The following is an 18,235-nucleotide window of genomic DNA, read 5'->3' as shown; positions in this document are numbered from 1 at the left end:
CCGCAGGATGGAGGAAAAATATTTACTTTGTGTGTATGCATAAGGATTTTTGTATATAAACTGTATATGTGTGTTTAAACTTATCTGTATATAATTATATTTTCAAATTATATGTAGGAATTTTAATATCTGCACCAATAAATAAATAAATACTCTCGTGCCCGTGTATTTTGGGATTGCTAGAGGAAGATGTAAGCCCTGAGTCCCTCTGCAGCCCAATGCCAGCACCTCGCCTCATCCTGGCCCCTTTTGTGACCCCTTCACCTGTGAGGGCTCCTCTCCGACCTCTCCACCGCAGGCCTCCAGCCCCAGCACCGCCAGGCTCCTGAGCACACCCCGCAGCTGATAAATCTGAGCCTGCACTTGCCCTCCCACCCTGCCCAGCCTTATCTGGGCCATCGCCCCCTCGCCGTGCTCCGCTGCCCCCCCAGTTTGTGCATGGGTGTCAGACCCCCAGTAACGCCACCTGTGCCACCAGCGGCTCCACATAACGGGGCTTTGCAGGTCTGCTGTTATCCTGTGCGAGATCCTGCTTTGGTGATTACTGATGGAGATAAAACCATACAAAATGTAGTGTGTGGGGTGGGAAAAAACATAAATACATGAAAAAAAAAAAAAAAAAAAAAAAAACATCCTCAGTAGCCCTCCCCTTCCCAGCCAGGTCGCCCCCGCAGCAGTCACTGCCCAGCTCAGGAGCAGGACCAAGTTGTGTGCCACCAAGGGGAAGCTGTGACTGCACCCCCCACAACCCCCTATAATTTTGGGATGTTTCCTGCACCAGCCCAGCCGTTTGCAGGGGCACGCCAGTATCAGCAGCCCGCAGGTCTATCGGGCTGAGCAGAAGCTTTTCCAGGAACTATCTCGTGCAGCACATGACCGGCCCTGGCTGGCGATACGTGACCAGCATGCCGCAGGTCCCTGCTGCAGGCAGTTGACTTTGTTATTCTAACTATTTTAGTGATGGGCTTTTTAATCCCAGGCTTAAATTTTTCTCTTTCTTTCTTTCTTTCTTTTTTTTTTTTCCCCCTCTTTCCTTTTTTTTCTCTCTGAACAAGGGAATCTCTACGCTGGCAGGATTCAGAGAGGCACAAAGGAGGGAAAAACAAGTTTCAGCCAGAAGTGGGAAAGAAAGAAAAGGATGCAGTTAGCATTCCCTGAATGCAAGGGGGCAAAACTGTTCTGCTGTGAACTTTATTTTAAAGGGCAAGTGCCACCAGCGGCCCCATTACTGCACAAATAAATCCTGGGCTCGGCCTTCCCATCTCAGCCGTGAAGTTTTGGCTTTGCCTTAGGAGTGGGGCTGAGGGTGGGCAGTGTTTTGCTGCCCTTTTCCTGGGTTCACTGTCCCATGTGAACCCAGGGAGCTCCCCACCTGTCCATGGCACCTGGGGCTGAACCCATGAGTTGCTGTGGGGTGGGATGGGAGCTGACGCCGGCTCGTCCCAGGCTTTGGTGCTGCTATCTATGGTGATGATGCGCTCCGGCCCACGCCACTCACAGCTCACCTGGGCAGCCCCGATGTGCTGGGTCCTAGGGAAAATATCTGAATTTGTCTTGCAAATGACCGGACCCAGCCCTGGGACACCTGTGCCCCACAGATGGTGCTGCTGGGGCTGCCCTGCCAAAACCACCCGCTCTAAACCATCCCCCTCCAAAAAAAAAAAAAAAAAACCATCCTCGCCACTCTTCCTGCATCCCTCCGGCCACGCTTTGCTGCACCAGAGCTCCTACAGCAGCACCCCATGGCCCACCCCGTGCCCACCCCAGCCACAAGGAGCAGAGCTCTTCTTGCTTTGTACCAACACAATGAAATAAAATAAAATATAAAATAATAAAATAAAATATAAAATAATAAATGAAATAAAATAAAATAATAAAATAAAATAATAAAATAAAACAAAATAAACCTTTTAAGCGCCATTGCAAGGCGATTTAGGCACTTTTCGCTGCTACCCAGACCAGCAGTCAGCAATCCTGTGGACTTTCCTGACTTCCCCCAGCACTGGGTGAAGGAGGTGCTTGGGCCCTTTCAGGGGACAACACACGCATCCCTCACTGCCTGCCCTCGCAGCCATTGCAGTCCCACTTCCACCCGGGAAGCTTGCTGGCAGATTTCTTTATTATTCAGCCTGGCCACAACGTCCCAGTCGGGCTTTCACTGTCGGGAAGCCGGCAGGTTGGCTGGGCCTGCTGGTGTGATGTGGCTGTTTCTCGAAATGAGCCTGGAGCAGGGCTGAGCGGGCTCCAGGAATCCTGCCCGGCCCTGGCAGGCTGGGTGGTGAGGGAGGCAGGGAGGGAGGCATGCTGTGCTGTGCTGTGCTGCTTCTCAGCGCCACTTGTTGCCCTCGCTTTCTGGCAGTTTTGGCCACCTTTCAGGAAAGCAGAGCCAGCTCGATGGAAACTCATCACTCTTTTCACTTCGCAACGCGCTGGGCGCTTTCTTTGCATCAACAAATGGCTCTGAGAGGCCTCGGTCTCCCTGCTGACTGGGGGAGAAGCAGGTCCCAGGTGCAGACGGCGGCCATGGAGCCCAGCGGGACCTCACTGCGGCACGGGGACGAGGACACCACAGGGCAGGGGCTGGCACTCCCATGCAGCTCCCAGCACAGCCACCGGCCCTAAATCCTCCCCTACCTCCTCTGAACCACCCCTGACAGGGAGGAAGAAGAATTGCTGAGCAATCCCCACCCCACAGGACTTCAAAGCCAGCTGCTGCTCAGGCCAGGCCCCTCTCCCGCCAGCCGGGCTGGATGCGGCTCGGCTCTTACTCCTTTGGCAGTCCTGTAGCCGTACACAGAAAGCAATTACTTAAAAAGGAAATAAATGTCACCCGCGTGGCTCCAAGTAAAACCCCGGGCAGGGCTAACAGAGCACCACCAGGCTCTGCATTCTCATGCAGCACGAACCAGGGAGGAAAGAGCTGTTTCCATTCATCTAGATGGGCTGTTTACTCTGAGGCCTACTGATGATGTTAGACATGCCCCCCGTGTGCCTCCAGCTCCACCAGGGCAGATGATCAGACACAGAACTGTGCTGCCTCTGCTTCCATTCCATGGCACCCTCTTCCCCCGTGCTGGCTTCAGGCATCATCCCCTGAGCAGTACCACAGGCTGGTGCCAAAGACAGGGACGTCTTGGCACCAGTTCTGCCGTAACCTTTGCAGAGATGAAATAGATCACTGGCATGTTCAAATAGAATCGTTTTATTTACTTTTAAAAACAGATATTGGAAGTCAAAATCTGACAATCAAATCCCTAAAGTAGGATGGTGAGGTAAAGTCACACGTGGCCACAGGAGCAATGCTCAGGGTGTGCGGGTGCCTGCAGCAGGCCCGGCGCTGCCCGCAGCCTGACCAAGGCCCTGCCTGCCCCAAGGGAAAATCAGCAACCTGACATTAACCGAGAGAGGGCTTGGACAGACCTCTGACTGCTGGATGGACTCCATTTTGGAAAAAACAAAACAAAATAAAACCTTCCTCTGAGCAAGTAACAGAAGGAAAGGCCGCACAAGGTGCGGGCGCTGCTGCACCAGGACGGTGGCTTTACCCACTCTGCTCCACACAGGCTGGGCACAAGCACCAGGGACTTTGTGGCTCCAGCACAGTGTTTCAGGAGCTCAAAAGCCCCCAGTGCCAGAGCCACGGGTGACTCAGGAGATGCAGAGCCACCAACAGTGTGTGGGACATGTGTCCGAGGCCCCCCAGCACATTCGTAGACCAAGGCCAGCACAGCTGCACCAGGTCACTTCACTACTACCCCCTGCACTCCGGCCACGCAAACATGGTACCATACAGTATCCGATCCTTTTAAAAGTTAAAATAGTTTATTGCTGTTCTTTGTAGAAATGCACTTAACTTACATTGTCTTTTCTCTTCCTTTATTTGGCTGTTGCATTATAGGCATAAAAAGGTTCTGTTTACCCTTTTGTTCAATGACTTAATACCTTTTTTCCTTTTTCTCCACTCATGATATTCCCCTAAGCTTTGCTGGCCAACAGCCCCCAATCTCCTTTACATAAATACTGTAAATGTCTCCATAGTTTGCAGCATTGTAACAAAAAATCTACCAAAGTAGACAAAATGTTCGGTATTCTTGGTTGTTGTTTTTTTGCATTTTAAAAATATACCTAAATTTGAGATAATCTTAACAGAGTAACAATTACAATAAGAAAATAGTACAGTGCGTTGACTAAAGGAATATTCTGCTCTCCTTCAAGCCAATATTCCCTTTTGCATGTTGAAGTGATTCAGCAATTACTTAGGAACTTTTACCTACATACAATAATTTAGTAAAATGAGAATTAAACAAGGCAGATACTTACTTACTACTATTCTTCTGTCTGCAATTCACAGCTCATGCGAATAAAATCGCAATAAATATTAAAAAATAGTTTTTCTTTTTCATTTTTTCTGTAAGGCATCTCTGAGTATTACAAAGTTTTTGTACAACCAAAAAATAAGATTGCTTTTCTCCATGTTCTCCGAGTACCTCTGTACCTCAACAGTAAATAAGAAGATTGCAGGTTTGATGAGGGAGGGCTGGCGGGGCAGACGGGGTGGGGACTGGAAAGAAGACCATAGGTGATGGAAGCAGACTGTGATGTGTGCAAGAATCTGTAGTTTTTCTGTGAAACATTTCAGTCACTTTAAGAACATCTTCTGTCCAGATCCAAAAAAAACTTACCCCAAGTCCTTTTTCATGAGCACAGTCAGACTGCAAGGGTTTGGGTTTGCCCTTAACACTATAAATAGCTTAGGTATTGATATGCACCTAAATAAACGGGATAAAGGGTCAGGGTGATTTTTTTTTTTCCTTTTTTTGTTTATTTTGTGTTGTTTTTTATTTTTTTTTTTTTGCTGTTACTTTCGTTGTCCTAGTTGCCATCCTTCCATTGTAAAAGATTGTCCCAGGTGGCAGCGGCGCAGGCAGGGCCCTCACTGCATGCGGTCAGGCTGCAGCTGCTGGGGCTGGTACTGCACGAAGGCGGTGGCGGGCGCCGCGGGGTTGCTGGCGGTGATGGGGGGCTGGACTGCACCCGTGTAGCCGTATCCCACAAAGCCGGCGGCAGGGGAGGCAGCGTAGGGGTACTGGTCGTAGGCAGCTGTGGTGTACTGGGAATAGGCTTGGCTGGCGGCGGTGTAGTCGATGTAGGGAGACGTGATGGACTGCACGGGGGTAGGGATCACCACGCTGGGCTGAATGATAGCTTGGGGGTAAACATAGTGAGGCGTGAGTCTGTGGAGGCAAAGGGAGAGGGTCAGTGAGGTGTCTGCTCCCTCCAGAGTATGTGCCCCCCTCCCACCCCGAATTCACGTGTGTTGGCCACAGGACAGTGCTGCCCCTGTGAGGGGTGCTGCTGTGGGTGGGAGGAGAGGCAAAATACCCCTAGAGCCCAGGGTGGAAGCAGCACAAGGTGAAGCAGAGACAAAGAGGGTGGCCACATGCCCTGCTCTCCACTCCTCCGCTCCCCAGGGTGCTCCCCCAGTGTCAAATACCTGCTGCTACCCAGGCTGCCAGACCCCAAAACCCCTTCCCAGGTGGCCACAGCACACAGACACCGCTTGCTGTCCCGTTCCATCCCTGCTACGCCCAGCCTGTCCCCACCGCCCTCCAGCTCCACGCTTCCCCCGCCCTGTCCCAGCCACTCCTCCCCACATCCCATCACCAGGAACAGCCGAGGGCCTTCCCTGCTGTTATCAGTCACCACACATTGGGGTTGGTGTTTCCATAACATGGGATGTTTAGGGCAATGCTACAGGGTGTTTGTTGTAAAACACGAGGGTTTAGTGCTGGCTTTTTTCCCCCCAGTAAGGCTCGAGCATCCCGGCTCTCACAGCCAGCACCTCCAGTGCTGCCTTTCTGCACCTGCCCCAGGGGTGCTGCCAAGAGGAACCAAACCATGCCACTGGGGATTAAAATTGAAGCATTCTGAGGATGATTAATGTCAGGTTGACCACTTATTGATAGGAAATGCTAACTTTTTTTTTTTTTTAAACAGCAAAACGGAAGGGTGTATTTTCCAAAGGGCCATGGGGAAGTCAGGTCTGAAGTAAGAGCATGAGCTGAAGGCTCAGGTCTGTCCACCCAAACTGCCACAGTCTGCAGTAACCAAAAGCCATCCTTCAGAGAGCCCCCAAACCCCCCTTATTTTGGTGAACAAAAACCAAGGTGAAACTGCACAGCACTTATGCAGATTCAAACATTTTGGGGATTTTTGTGTGGATGTGTGCGACAGCACATTTCCAAACACGACCACTTTTAAAAGCCTCCCACAGGCTTTTCACAAGCCGCAGGCTTGTACGTGCCTGAAGTGCTTTGCGGAGCAGAGCTCTGCTGCTCGGGGAAGGATCCGCTGCCCACTCGCCCATCTGATCCCTGTCAGGAGCACAAGAGGATGCGCAGCGCTGCCTGGCTGTGGGAAGACCCAGCCAGGAGCTGGAAGCTTCTCCTGGACCCCTCGTCCTGCCCCACATCTCAGCCAGTACCTGCAGTGTCCTAGGGCCCACCTGGGGCTGCTGCCCCTGTCCAGCAGCTGTGGGGCTGTTCCATTTGCTCCCTACCCAGCACTGGATGCTTCAACCTGCTCTTCAGGCAGGAGAAGGACTTTCCGTGAACCAGCGTGCATCTGAACTGGGTTTTCTCTTGTTTTCCCACTCACAAACTTTTTTTTTTTTTTTTTTTTTTTTAGAAAATTTGCATTATGAGAGAATGACTGCTATCCTCCCCCCCTCACAGCAACTCTGCCTCTGAAATCAGCATCCTCAGATGAAACAGATGTCACCCAGAGGAGCGACACCAGGGAGGGGGCAGGATGGATGGATGGCATGCACAAATATTAATTGCAAGGCCACCTCCAGAGGCCAGAGCCGCCACAGCGCACAGAGAGGGAGCTCACAGCCCTTCAGTCCATAAATACACGGCACCCGATATCACCCTGTGACTAACAGGAACGAAATGAGGGTTCAGAAATTCACTGAATCATTTTCTGTGTAGCTCTGATCCTAATTAAGGCCGGCAGAGCTGAATCAGAACAAGAGCTGACGCCCAGGCTCCGACCTCGGGCCAAGCGCCTCGCACTGGGCCGCAGCAGCAGGGCCCTCAGCCGAGGAGCTGGGCACAGCCCGACCCCACGCTCCTTGGGCTCATTGAGCCCTCGCCTGTAAAATGAGCAGCGCTACCGTGGAGAGTGGGCTGGCAGCCTCTTGGGAACACAGCCTGAACATCACCCTGCAGGAGTGTGCACCCAAGGACCCTGCACGTTGGTTCTGATCTTCAGCACACGAGTCCCCTACCACATTTTGCACGAAAAGACAGCAAACCTGTGACATCCTAGACTACTTCTTTGTCAGTGAGGAAAAATTCCATCGTTCCTATGCCTCTTTGACTAGAAAACACCATTAACTGAGAAGACAGTAAGTATTCTTGCACTCCACTTCCAGAAATAACCCCCAGCCCGATGCACACAGAGGCACATCTCACACCACCATTCACCGCGCTGAAAACACCCTGCAACTCCAGAAGCTGCTCCTGTGTGAAAGCAGAGGCTCTTCTGCTCCATGGGCTTTTAGCGTTTAGCTAGAAATTGCACTCAGGATATGATGCAGTTTGGACTTCTGGATTCAGTGGCCAGATGGCAACTCATTTATCCATCAAGACAAAGCACGCAGCCCAAGGTAAGGTCGCTGATTACTTGCAGCTACTGAGAGAACAGAAGCAGCGCAGTACGGTGAAGTTACTGCTGGCTATGTTTAGCATCCACAGAAGGTCTTGAAATACTTTCCCCTCCTTCACTATTTCTGAAGATCTTTCAGAAAAAAAAAAGCTCTTTTCAAGTGCTTTTTCGAAAAATCAGCAAGCTCTAATCTGAATTTCTACAGAATGAGTCACATCTGTGTTTTACGATGCCTTCCCTCCCTCCCTGCAGCCCTCCTCCGGCTCCCGCGACGGGCCCTGCAAGCCAGAAGAGAACTTCACCTACATGCACAACGTGATCAGAAAACATCACCGGAGCGACCAGCAGCCACCAGCAAACCTCAGAGCCACCCTGGGAACAGCAGACATATCGATGGTGGTGGTGTTAGGATTAATGATGAGCAGAGGCCACAGAACAAACTGAGAGTCGGTGGTGCCACAGGGGGGCAAGTAGGCCGCAGGGGAGCCATGCTAGCCCACAGTCCCAATGACGTGGCACACCTGGCTTGAGGAGAACTTGAGGCAGAGAGGCTGTTTTTGGGAAGAAGCTTCCTAAAATCTGTGACGGCCCTGTTCTGCCCAGTGCCCCGGCAGGGCTGTGGGCTGGGCCACCGGCAGGCAGGAGAGCCCATGGGGCAGCCAGGGAGAAAGGATCTCCATGGTGAGCTGCCCACGTCTGGGAGAGCTGGGGCTCCTGGCCTCCACGAGCCCCCAGCCACGGCACGAGCTGGTTCTGCTGAGGTGGGGGACAAGTGGAGTCCTCTGTCAGGAGGGACACGGCACCATACAAACACTCGGGAAACGAGGAGGGGCATGGGGCTCTTGGCAGCCTCACAGAGATCAGCACACAAATGCCACCACCACGACTAGCCTTTTATTCCCTGAAGAATAAAAGAAACAGAGCCCTTTGTGTCTGGCAGTGAAGGCACAAACTGCAGCATTTGACCCCGTGAATTTGGCCTCCGTTTCCACCAGCACTGACCCATCAGCTGCTGCAGGGACACCCACACGGCCACAACACGTGATGGCAGGACAGACGGATGTGTCTGAGCCCTCCGGACACACGGCACCAGCCAAGATGCCATGGGAGGCGATGCCATGGGAGGCGATGCCAGGCTTTGTCTGGTGGGTGGTACTGCGGAATGAGCCAAGCACAAGCCTGGGTGACAGGTTTGCAGAGAGGTATTCTGAAGCGGGGTCAGGAGTGTAAGTGCCTCAGACAGAAGTAGCTCTGGGAAATACCCCAGCATCACTGCAGAGAGCAGCAGCACTCCAGGAGCTCCATGCTTCCATTTCCAGTGCTGCAACATCACCTCGGTGTTAGTGATGTGCAGACACAGCCGCATCCTGCCACAACTCGTGCCCCAGGAACATCATTCCTGAAGGACAACCCCAAGCCCTCGAGGAGCTGCCTGAGCACTTTAAACATGGGTGGAGTGTGGGTGGTTGGGCAATACCTACAGCCACAACACCAAGCTGTAGAAACAATAGAAACTCAAGTCCTGGTCTCAAATCCAAGCAAGATGCAGTGGCCAGGTCAGGCTGTGTCTGCCAACGAGGACTCCTGCTCGGAGGGGCCCCTGCGGGGTTTATTCACCAACATGTGAATAAACACAGCGTGGTGCACACCAGAGCATTCATTCTGCACCGACCACTCCACAATCCATCAGCAGTTACTGACGTGGGCTGAGCTTCATCCACTGACATGACAAACCTCTGAATCCTGAAATGTCCCTATTAAAGCTGATTAAAGCGTGCATTGAAATGTCAATGGGTTCTGCCTCATCAGCCAGCTAGAAAAAAGGACAAGGATGAACCCTGCAGCTCTGTGGTCCAATATTTATGCTCGCCTACTATATTATGACACAAACACAAAATAACATCCAAAAAAAAAAAAAAAAAAAACCACAAATTTCTGCTCATCTTGTAACTAATTTGTCTGTCTTCTGCTCTTCCTGCTCTCGCCCTTTGGGAAGATTTACACAGCAGCTCAGGCAAGCAGCTATGTGGTACACGACTGGGTTTCCTGCTTTCCCGCTGGGACAAAGACAACAATATATGGGGAGACAATGACCAAGGAACAACCTGCCATAACAGCGTGTCCCAGGTTGGAACCTGTACAAGAGAAAACATGGGTATACTAGGGGATTCAATGAAAACCTCACCAGTTACTGAGCCTACAACAATCATTTCCTGAGAAATGCAAATGCCACCTTAGAGTACGCGAGCTATCCATGATTTCAATCTAATTTCGTTTTGGCAGGAGAGAAAAAGCTTAGGGAACAGGAAGCACTGTGGTAACTGCAAATCTAACACAGCCCAGCAATGCCATCACCTTAGTGTGAGCACAGCTTGACTTCATGATGCCTTGACTTCATGATGCAAGGAACTAATGGAGGTGGATCCCACAGAAACAAATAAAAAGAAATGCCATCTACACCTTCCCCCAAGAAGCACAGCCGGTGTAGAGGTGAGGAAAAGGAAAAAAGAGAGGTTTCTATCAAAGATGAGAGTGCATCTCCTCAAAGATCTAAACTTTTTTTCTTAATTCAACCAAGAGCCCGAGACCAACACCCTGAGCTCACCAGCAGTTATCCAGGCTCAACAATTTACAGCTTTATCCTCTGCATCTTGCTCCCCCACGCCCAAAGGAAAAAAAAAAGGAAATTAAATAATAATAATCCCAAACAAAGGCATGTTGGGCCAGATCAAAAATAGGATGGAGAAGCATGCTGAAAAACACTCAGGTAGTAGAGCTGGAGATAACATCTGCCTGAAACAAGACCCATTTGGCACCAAGGAAAAAGCCACATGGAAGTTTATCCGCAACTCATCAGCCATCCAGAGAGGTAAAAAGCCCTCCCCTTTTGAGTTATCAGCACAGCCAAAACAGACACGAACTGCCAAACGTAACGGAAAGTGCCTCACACCAACACACCACAGCAGCCTGAGTCCTTCAGCATCCATGTGAGAATCCCAGGAGGATGCTAGATTCATCCTGCCCATGCAGGAGGAAAGCAAGAGGCTTTGAGAGATTAATTCCCAGGAATTCCACCTTTAACTAAGCTTTCCCAGTTCCTTCTGCAATTTGGAGAACACCAAAGGCTGCAAATACATCTTAAAAAGCTTCCCACACACCTGACAAGTTTTGGTATCTATACATAAAGCTGTCTACTTTTATCTGACTCCATTTTTTTAAACAGACTTTTTCTTTACACGATTCCATTGATTTTTAATTAAAATCACCAATACATCTGATTTACCAAAAACTATTTCTTGGATACACAAGGGATTTTGAAGCAGAATGCTTTAACCACAGATAAAACCATGAAACAGGTTTTATCAGAAATGGATAACTGATAAAACAAGTGGTTTCTCAGCCAAGAAAGAAATTCAATTTTAAGAATTTCAGGGATCTCTACAGCCAGCCATGCCTTTGTTGATCTAGAGGACCCGAGGCACCCTTCTCCACACCTTCCAGCAAAGTGGGAGCAGCCAGGGGCGTGTGCCAGTGGTGCAGGAGAGCCAACACGCACAGGGAAAGGGCAGGGGCAGCGTGGTCCTGTCTGCAGGATGGAGAGAGGGAGAAACAGGATACTCAGTTTTAACTCTGAGGTCCAAGACTTTTCATCTTTTGCTATCATAGAGTATATTTAGCTCTGGTATGTAGCCTGCTCCCATCTGCGGGGAACAAGTTCTTCATGTAAGTCATATTTAGAAGTGACCCAGTGTCCTTGCCACCGAATTATCAGCACAACTGTCGAAGTTCCCTCTCTGGTGTCCTCAGCTCTGAGGCAGGCTGCTCAGAGCTGCATTTATCATTCAAATTACTGGGCACGTGTTTAATACTACCAAAGTTAGGGACCAGCGTGTCAGCAGCTGCGCAAAAGAAAGATGAGATCAAGTACAGGCTGGACTGCTCTGAAAATTCAGGCGTATGCACGGATCTGCTGTGCTGGGATTAAAGCAGCACCAGAACAGGAGAACCTTACATCTGCTGCTCCCTGAGGCCAGGGGAAAGGACCTGGGTCACTGCTCTGCAGAAGGCAAAGAGCAAATCCATTGATGCCAATGGAACCACACCAAGGAGAAGGCACTTTCCTTTCTGATTTCATTTTACCTCGTTCTATATAATGACACAAGACGTGGGACACAAGCAAAGCGTGCCCAAAACAACAGTAGCTAGCCCTTGGGTGCAATACCAGCACTTGCAACCTCTAAGTAAATGTCCAAGAAAAACTGCAAAGCCATTGGATCTGTTTAGAAATACATGTCTATTCTTAAAAACTAAAAAGCTCTTTCTGGCTGGCAAGCATTTGGTCTGAATAGCAGTGAGCATGCCTGAGAACTAGCAGCTGAAGCCATTTGGAAAATGGATTTGAATGTTTCTTAGGAAATCCCCCCCTGAAAGCTTTCATGTTATTGGCACACAACAAACAACAGGTGCCGGGTGAGCCATCCCCATGGGAGCCGCTTGTGACCAGCGGAGCAGCCCGGGGTCCTGCAGCAAGCCAGCTTTTTGCTAAGTGGTGAAATAGGAAGTCGGAGCACGGGGGGTGCCAGCTGACAGAGACCGAGCAGAGCAAGGCCAGCATGCGCCTCTTTATAAGCATAACCACAGAAAAGATGAAAGTTTGTTTCCTTTTATTTTTAACCCAATAGAGAAGTTTTAAGGATAAACAGCTGCAAGGGAGGGTGGGCTGACACAAAGAGGGACTTTCTTCACTTCCTAGCTGCAGCACTATCAGTACATGAAATGTTAAAACTCTGAGAGATTTAACCATTTCCAATGCTGCCGGACACCAAACACAGGCTGAAATAAGCAGCTACAGGACAGGAGGTGGGGTCTCTGGAGCAACGACACCCCATGTGTAGATATGGAAAGAGCTGGATCATGCTGCAAGGACAGCGATATGTTTCCAAGAGCTCAGTCACTTACTCAGCCACTGGTAGATCTCCCACACAGATAGCTCCTTCGCTGAGGCACTGCCACAGGAATGCATCTGCCATGCACTGCCTGCATCCAGAGCTGAAAGCACGGCTGGGGAGAGAAGAATCAGGGAATCCCCTGTTCCCTGCAAGGCCTCACGACTGCTTTGGGCACCAGGGGCCCAGAAGAGAGGATCACAAGGGGGGCACAAAGCAGCTCTGCTGAACCACCACACACTCCTGGCTGAGTGGTCTACATAGGTGCTCCTCGCAGCTTCCAAGAAGTTTGGTGTTTCTCCAAATTTCTTTAAAGGGACACTCCTGCAGTAAGAGACAGCTCCATTTGCAGAGTATCTCCCTCCTCTGGTGCCATAAATACAACTCTATGCCGGCTGGCAACTGCAGGCAAATGCTGTGGCATTCCCATCTGCCTCCAAGCAAAGCGCAACCTGAAAGCTACAGACTGAGCCCCCCAGGCCTGATGTTGCTTCCCTAAACCCAGAAGCCAGATCTCCGAGTCACCCTGACACAGACACATCCTTCGCCTTGCATTACTGTTAAGATCTCCGGTTACGACAGCCTAGAGACTACTTTTCACAACAGGATTTACTACCGACTCCGCGCTGTCTGCCGTGCATGTGCCTCCCCTGCCAGGACAGCAGGAGGAAGGAGAGAGGCTCTTCATGCTTTCTCTTTCTGTTCCGCATACCCCAGGCAATATTTACAGCTGCATTTGGGTCCCTGGGGCTGGGGGGAAGCCTTCAGTTTATAAATAATCTTCACTAATGTTTGGGTAATTTTCATAGTTTCCATTCATTTGAAGTTTCACCAAAACTTGCATTTTGCGGCTTTGTAGCTCGAATGTGACTGGCTGCTCTTCTCTTCCTTAACGGCCTAGCAGTTCGCGGGTTGTTCATTCATTTCTTCCTTGCCAAGTCCAGCTTGCACACCTAGCACCCTGTGTCCCATAACAATGGTCTTTCAGAAACTGCGTGCCAGTGCCTGGATACAAACACTGCAGACAGAAACTGTGGGAGGGAGAACCCTTAGACGTCTTACATGTGGCAACACAGACAAGCCAGAGACCTTTATTTGGGGAAGCTCCACAAGGTGCACAGCAAATGGGCAACAGCAAGTTGGTCACGCTTCCCAAGTCAGACAGACCCTGATAAGCTCCTCATCTACCCTCAAATCCCCCAGAGGGCAAAGGAAATTGTGGCTTCAAGGGAATGCAAGAGCAGAGCCTGGCAAGCTCTTACTTCTGCTGATCTCCTGACAAGACAAAGAAGGAATCAGCAGCCAAGCTCCGCTGCTTGACTGAGCACCTGATGCTTTGCTCAGAAGCCACAGAGCAGCCCCAGCCACGGTGCTCAGTTAAACGGCTCCATATTCTGCCAAACCCACGTTTCTAGTGATCCTGCTCCAGCAATGTCTGAATGCAATGAAATTTGTGTTTACCAATGCTTGCAAATAATGATATATAATCTGCTCCCTCTGGTCTCCTGGTTCCTGTCTCTTGGCAACTGATAAATAATTTACAGTGCCCTCCGCTGTATGTGCTCACTGCAGCTCTGCTGGTTTAATGATGGAACCAGTGCCGGAGAACTGGAACAGTAACTATCTAGATCACAAGGAACGCCTAGTCAGTTGATCCCACACTTCTCTGTACATGAAACTAAGAGCAAACTGTTCAAAAAGAAAACCCACGTTTTTCACAGCTGCAGAGCCGTGGCTGCTGGGTAGGAACAGCACATGCGGGAAGAACAGATTATCTGCAAGGGGAGCTGGTGCGAGCTGACACTCCTGCCAGCCCTAGGGCTTTAACATGCTTCACCATTTTGCTCCTTTCTGTTGGCACGCATGGTAAACCTCGTAACATGCTGGGCTTTATCATCAACTTCTATTGTGTGCTCTTGTGCGATTTGGAAAGCCTCTGGTGTTTGCATCTCGGAGATGCTGCCTGGCTCTGAGGCTAGGAAAGCTGCTGTACCTCCCATGCGAGGTGAGCTGTTAAAGAGCAGCAGCTTACCTACCTGGACAATTGTGGCTATTGCACCAAAAAACCCTCCTCGTTTCATGACAGATGCTCTTCAAGTCTTTCCAACAGAGCCGTAACCACTTAGGAAAACTGGCATGTTTGAACCGTACACAGCGCACATACACTGGGCGTGCACTATTGTGGCAACACAGTCTCTTACATCCATAAACTCATTGGAATGAGATTACCCAGGCAGTTGGCAGAAGAGAGAAAGTTTCTGTTTTGTTGTTAGCTGCTCCCCCCACCCACCCCCAAAAAAAAAAGAAAGAAAAGAAAATGCTATGAACAGAGAACAGGGAATGGATGAAATATTTCTGTTGACAAAGGCCAAGATCCCATCTATTTATATTAGTCACATAAAAACCACAACAGAGCAGTTTTCAAAAGCTTTAAAAAATGCACCTACTTTCTTAATGCTCTTAGAAAATAATAATAAAAAACCCTATCAATATTCACTTTCTGAAATGGTGTAAAAAAAAGAACTGCATCAATCATTAAACAGTTAAATGAAGGCAGTATGACAGTCACTATTGTTCTCGTGAAGCACACTTGTCTTTTCCCGAGCAGCTGCCAGATCCTATTAGATGTATAAAAAGAGGACTTTTCTAACCGAGTAGGGATGGTATAAGCTATTGAAAACAGCAGACAAAAGCCCACTTTTGCAGACTATTCAAGCCTTGTATAACATCTGTCCAAAATCAATTTTTGACCTAATGCTACTTTCATTAAGTAACAGACTTTGTTTCCAATGCAATTTGTTTTCTAGGATAAAACTGTACCCTAAGCATTATTATGTGGGAAACGGCGGAGAGGAAGCAGAAGATCTTATTTGAGAAACATGAGAACAGAATTTGCTTAATTGTTTTGACACCTTAAGTACTGCAATAGAGAAACTATTTTCCATTTATTTGAATTCTTGAAGCTAGCAAAGAAGACAGCAATGCAGTGGGCTTATTATGGCTAAGATTTACTGAGGATAAAGGAGGATCTTTTGGAATTATATGAAATCTGACAAATGCACAAAACTTCTGAAATCTTCACCAGAAATAAAGTACTCCACGCATCAACAACAGCTGTTGAAACTGTCCACTCCTTACAGCTAAGGCTTTTTCATGCATTTTAAATAATGAGGAAGTTGATTCATGAATTTGATTTCATACTGACTGTTAAGAAATGTGTCCACTTACCCAAAGGGTCTCTGAATAAAGGCTGGATGTAGCTGCTGCACACCTATGGTAAAACCTGAAAAAAGGGTTCAGAAAAAAATATTAATGAATGGCATCCACCATACCACTCAACTCACAATATACACATGTAACTACACCTCAGAGCACACGTACATCCATTTCATCTGCTATGCGTGTGAGCAAATTTAGAAGCAAGTTAATTTTAATATGCATATGTGATATGCACAAAGGCCAGATGGGAGTTCAGATTAAAGAGCAGTGCTCAAGTGCTGTTATCAGAGCAGACAATGGGGATAATACCTTCGCATTGGGTACCGAGTGTAAAGTTAAACCAAAGGGCAGAATGACGGAATGGATCTTAGCGCTAATACTGATGTAACAATGAAAGGGGAGAGCAGGAAAGCAGATCAGCCTTGGAAGAAAACGGCTTTAACTCAGTTATACGGACTTTGGTGTATAACGCTAGCATAAGAGGGACGGGTAAAAAGATAGGGAAGAGAGGTAACTGGATTACAGTGTCCTCAGTCGACAAGCAAAACTAGGGGGGGTAAGCACACATTATCTGATCAGATGAACCCAGACTGAGGAACTCGTTTCCTCGCCTTACAAGTTATTCTAATAGCGAGAGACGGGATCTCCCGGATGCCTCACCAGTTTGAATACTCCTTGGTTTTGCTCCCAGATACGCCAGGTTCACATTTGCTTTCCTGCCATCGATGATGGGGTTGGGGTCTTTGCAGGCTCTTTCAGCTGCAGCTCTGTCTGCCATGGTCACCTGGAAGGAAGCACAGCCTTGTTTGTGGCAACGGCGCTGGGTGAAGGCTCTGGCAGCAGCAGGCACCAAGCAGGGTTGTGTGCTTTACTCATCTATTTTGACCCGGGAGCAAAATGCTGCTTCTCCAAACTGCCCTTGCACAGCGAGATGAAAGGGGACCTGGCAGAAAAGCGGCTCCCCATGGCCACACTGCCTGATGGGGGCTTTCACCAGCGGCCTCCCCTCTCCTCCCTGGACTTTTTTAAGTTGGCGGAGCAGGTCCCAAACCTCCTGACGGCAGAGGCTGGGACGAGGCAGGCAGGACCGGGGCTCGGGGCAGGGAGGTGCGGGGGTCCCGGCTCCCCCGAGGCTTTGTGGGGACACTGCCACCCCCGGCCTCCCCCCTCTTGCCTCCCCCTCCGGCCCGGGCAGCGGCACTTACGAAGCCGTATCCCCGGGATTTGCCCGTCTGCCGGTCGGTGATCACCACCGCCTCCTCGATGTCCCCGAAGACCTCGAAGTACTTCCTGAGGGAGGAGTCGGTGGTGTGGTAGGGCAGCCCCCCGACGAAGATCTTGGTGAACGTGGTGTCCTTCTGCACGGTGTGCATGGTGCCCGGCGGCGGGGGCTACAAACACCCCCTCGGGACCCCCACCCGAGCCCCCCACCCCCCCCCCGCTCTCCCCGGAGCGGTGACGGGGAGCTGCGGCGGCAGCGGCGGCCTCCCGGGGCCCTAGAGCGGGCTCATGGCCGCGCTTTGTCCCGTCAGCGCGGGCGGCGCCGCGCCCTCCCGCCGGTACCGGGCAGTAGCGGCCGCCCGCCGCCGCCGCCGCCTTTGTAGGGCCGCGCCCGCCCCGCCCCGGCCCGCCCCGCCGCGCAGGGGAGCTCGGGGCCCGTAGTCCGGCAGCGGCACAGAGGGACCCTGAGGGGACGAGGGGGGGAGATAGGGGCCGTGAGGAGGGGATAGGGGGCGTGAGAGGGGGTGTGAGGGGGGGATATAGAGGGGACAGGGAACCGCAAGGATGTGGTCGTGGTGGGGACAAAGTGACAAAGGGGTGGTCTTCAGGAGGGAGACTAAGGTCCGTAAGAGGGTCAGGAAGAAGAGCTGGGAGCTGGTGTTCCTAAGAAGGTTCTGAGATTTCTGCTTTTCCCTCCTGCTCTTGGGATTGTGGTGGTTTCAGAGCAGCTAGGTATCAGTCCCAGTGCCACCGGGTTCCTCTCCTTGCCCCTCCTGGTCCCTCCAAGGCTGGTTACGGCCCCTGCCCCTGGTGTGCCCCACTGTCTTCAGCCTGACCCGGGGAAGCTGCGAGTCCTGCCCAGGAGTGCAGCCCCGCAGCCTGTTCCGTGCTCCCCTGTTCCTAACTGTTGGAAAACAAAGGCCAAAAAGCTACTTAGTGCCTCAAAATCCACCTTTCAGCCAGGGATTGCTCACAGCACTTTAATCACCCCTCCCTCCCCCCCCATCCCCGGTGCTGGTTGGAGCCTGGGGTCTGGGAGGGGGTCCCAGACATCACTCCTCATTTGCAATTCCCATCACCCAGAGCCTCCAGAACTGCCCTTCTTTCTTTCTTTTTTTTTTTTTTTTTTTTTTTTTTTTTTTTTGATATGTGATAAATGCAGAGGTAACATTTTAACA

The 18,235-nt window shown here is 50.4% G+C and overlaps 1 protein-coding gene across 1 annotated transcript; it reads right to left on the bottom strand.

Annotated features, from left to right (window-relative positions):
• Nucleotides 1-3,803: 3,803 nt before the first annotated feature.
• On the bottom strand, nt 3,804-17,408 carry RBM38 (RNA binding motif protein 38). Its single transcript, XM_035343693.1, has 4 exons — nt 17,042-17,408; nt 16,497-16,620; nt 15,846-15,900; nt 3,804-5,234 (listed from the first exon to the last, which is right to left on the bottom strand). Exons 1-4 carry the CDS (start codon nt 17,207-17,209, stop codon nt 4,934-4,936), a joined length of 648 nt encoding a protein of 215 aa, XP_035199584.1. The 5' UTR covers nt 17,210-17,408; the 3' UTR covers nt 3,804-4,933.
• Between the last annotated feature and the right edge of the window lie 827 nt (nt 17,409-18,235).

Source organism: Oxyura jamaicensis, chromosome 20 (genome assembly GCF_011077185.1).
Source record: "Oxyura jamaicensis isolate SHBP4307 breed ruddy duck chromosome 20, BPBGC_Ojam_1.0, whole genome shotgun sequence".
Classification (NCBI taxonomy): domain Eukaryota; kingdom Metazoa; phylum Chordata; class Aves; order Anseriformes; family Anatidae; genus Oxyura; species Oxyura jamaicensis.
Note: the sequence above shows the minus strand (reverse complement) of the source record. Positions and strands in the feature narration are given on the sequence as shown.

Coding starts and splice junctions, on each gene's coding strand:
- RBM38 (XM_035343693.1), bottom strand. CDS start 17,209: ATGCACACCGTGCAGAAGGACACCACGTTCACCAAGATCTTCGTCGGG. Junction 16,621..17,041: donor AATCCCGGGGATACGGCTTC/GTAAGTGCCGCT, acceptor GCTTCCTTCCAG/GTGACCATGGCAGACAGAGC. Junction 5,235..15,845: donor TTTATTCAGAGACCCTTTGG/GTAAGTGGACAC, acceptor TTGCCTCCACAG/ACTCACGCCTCACTATGTTT.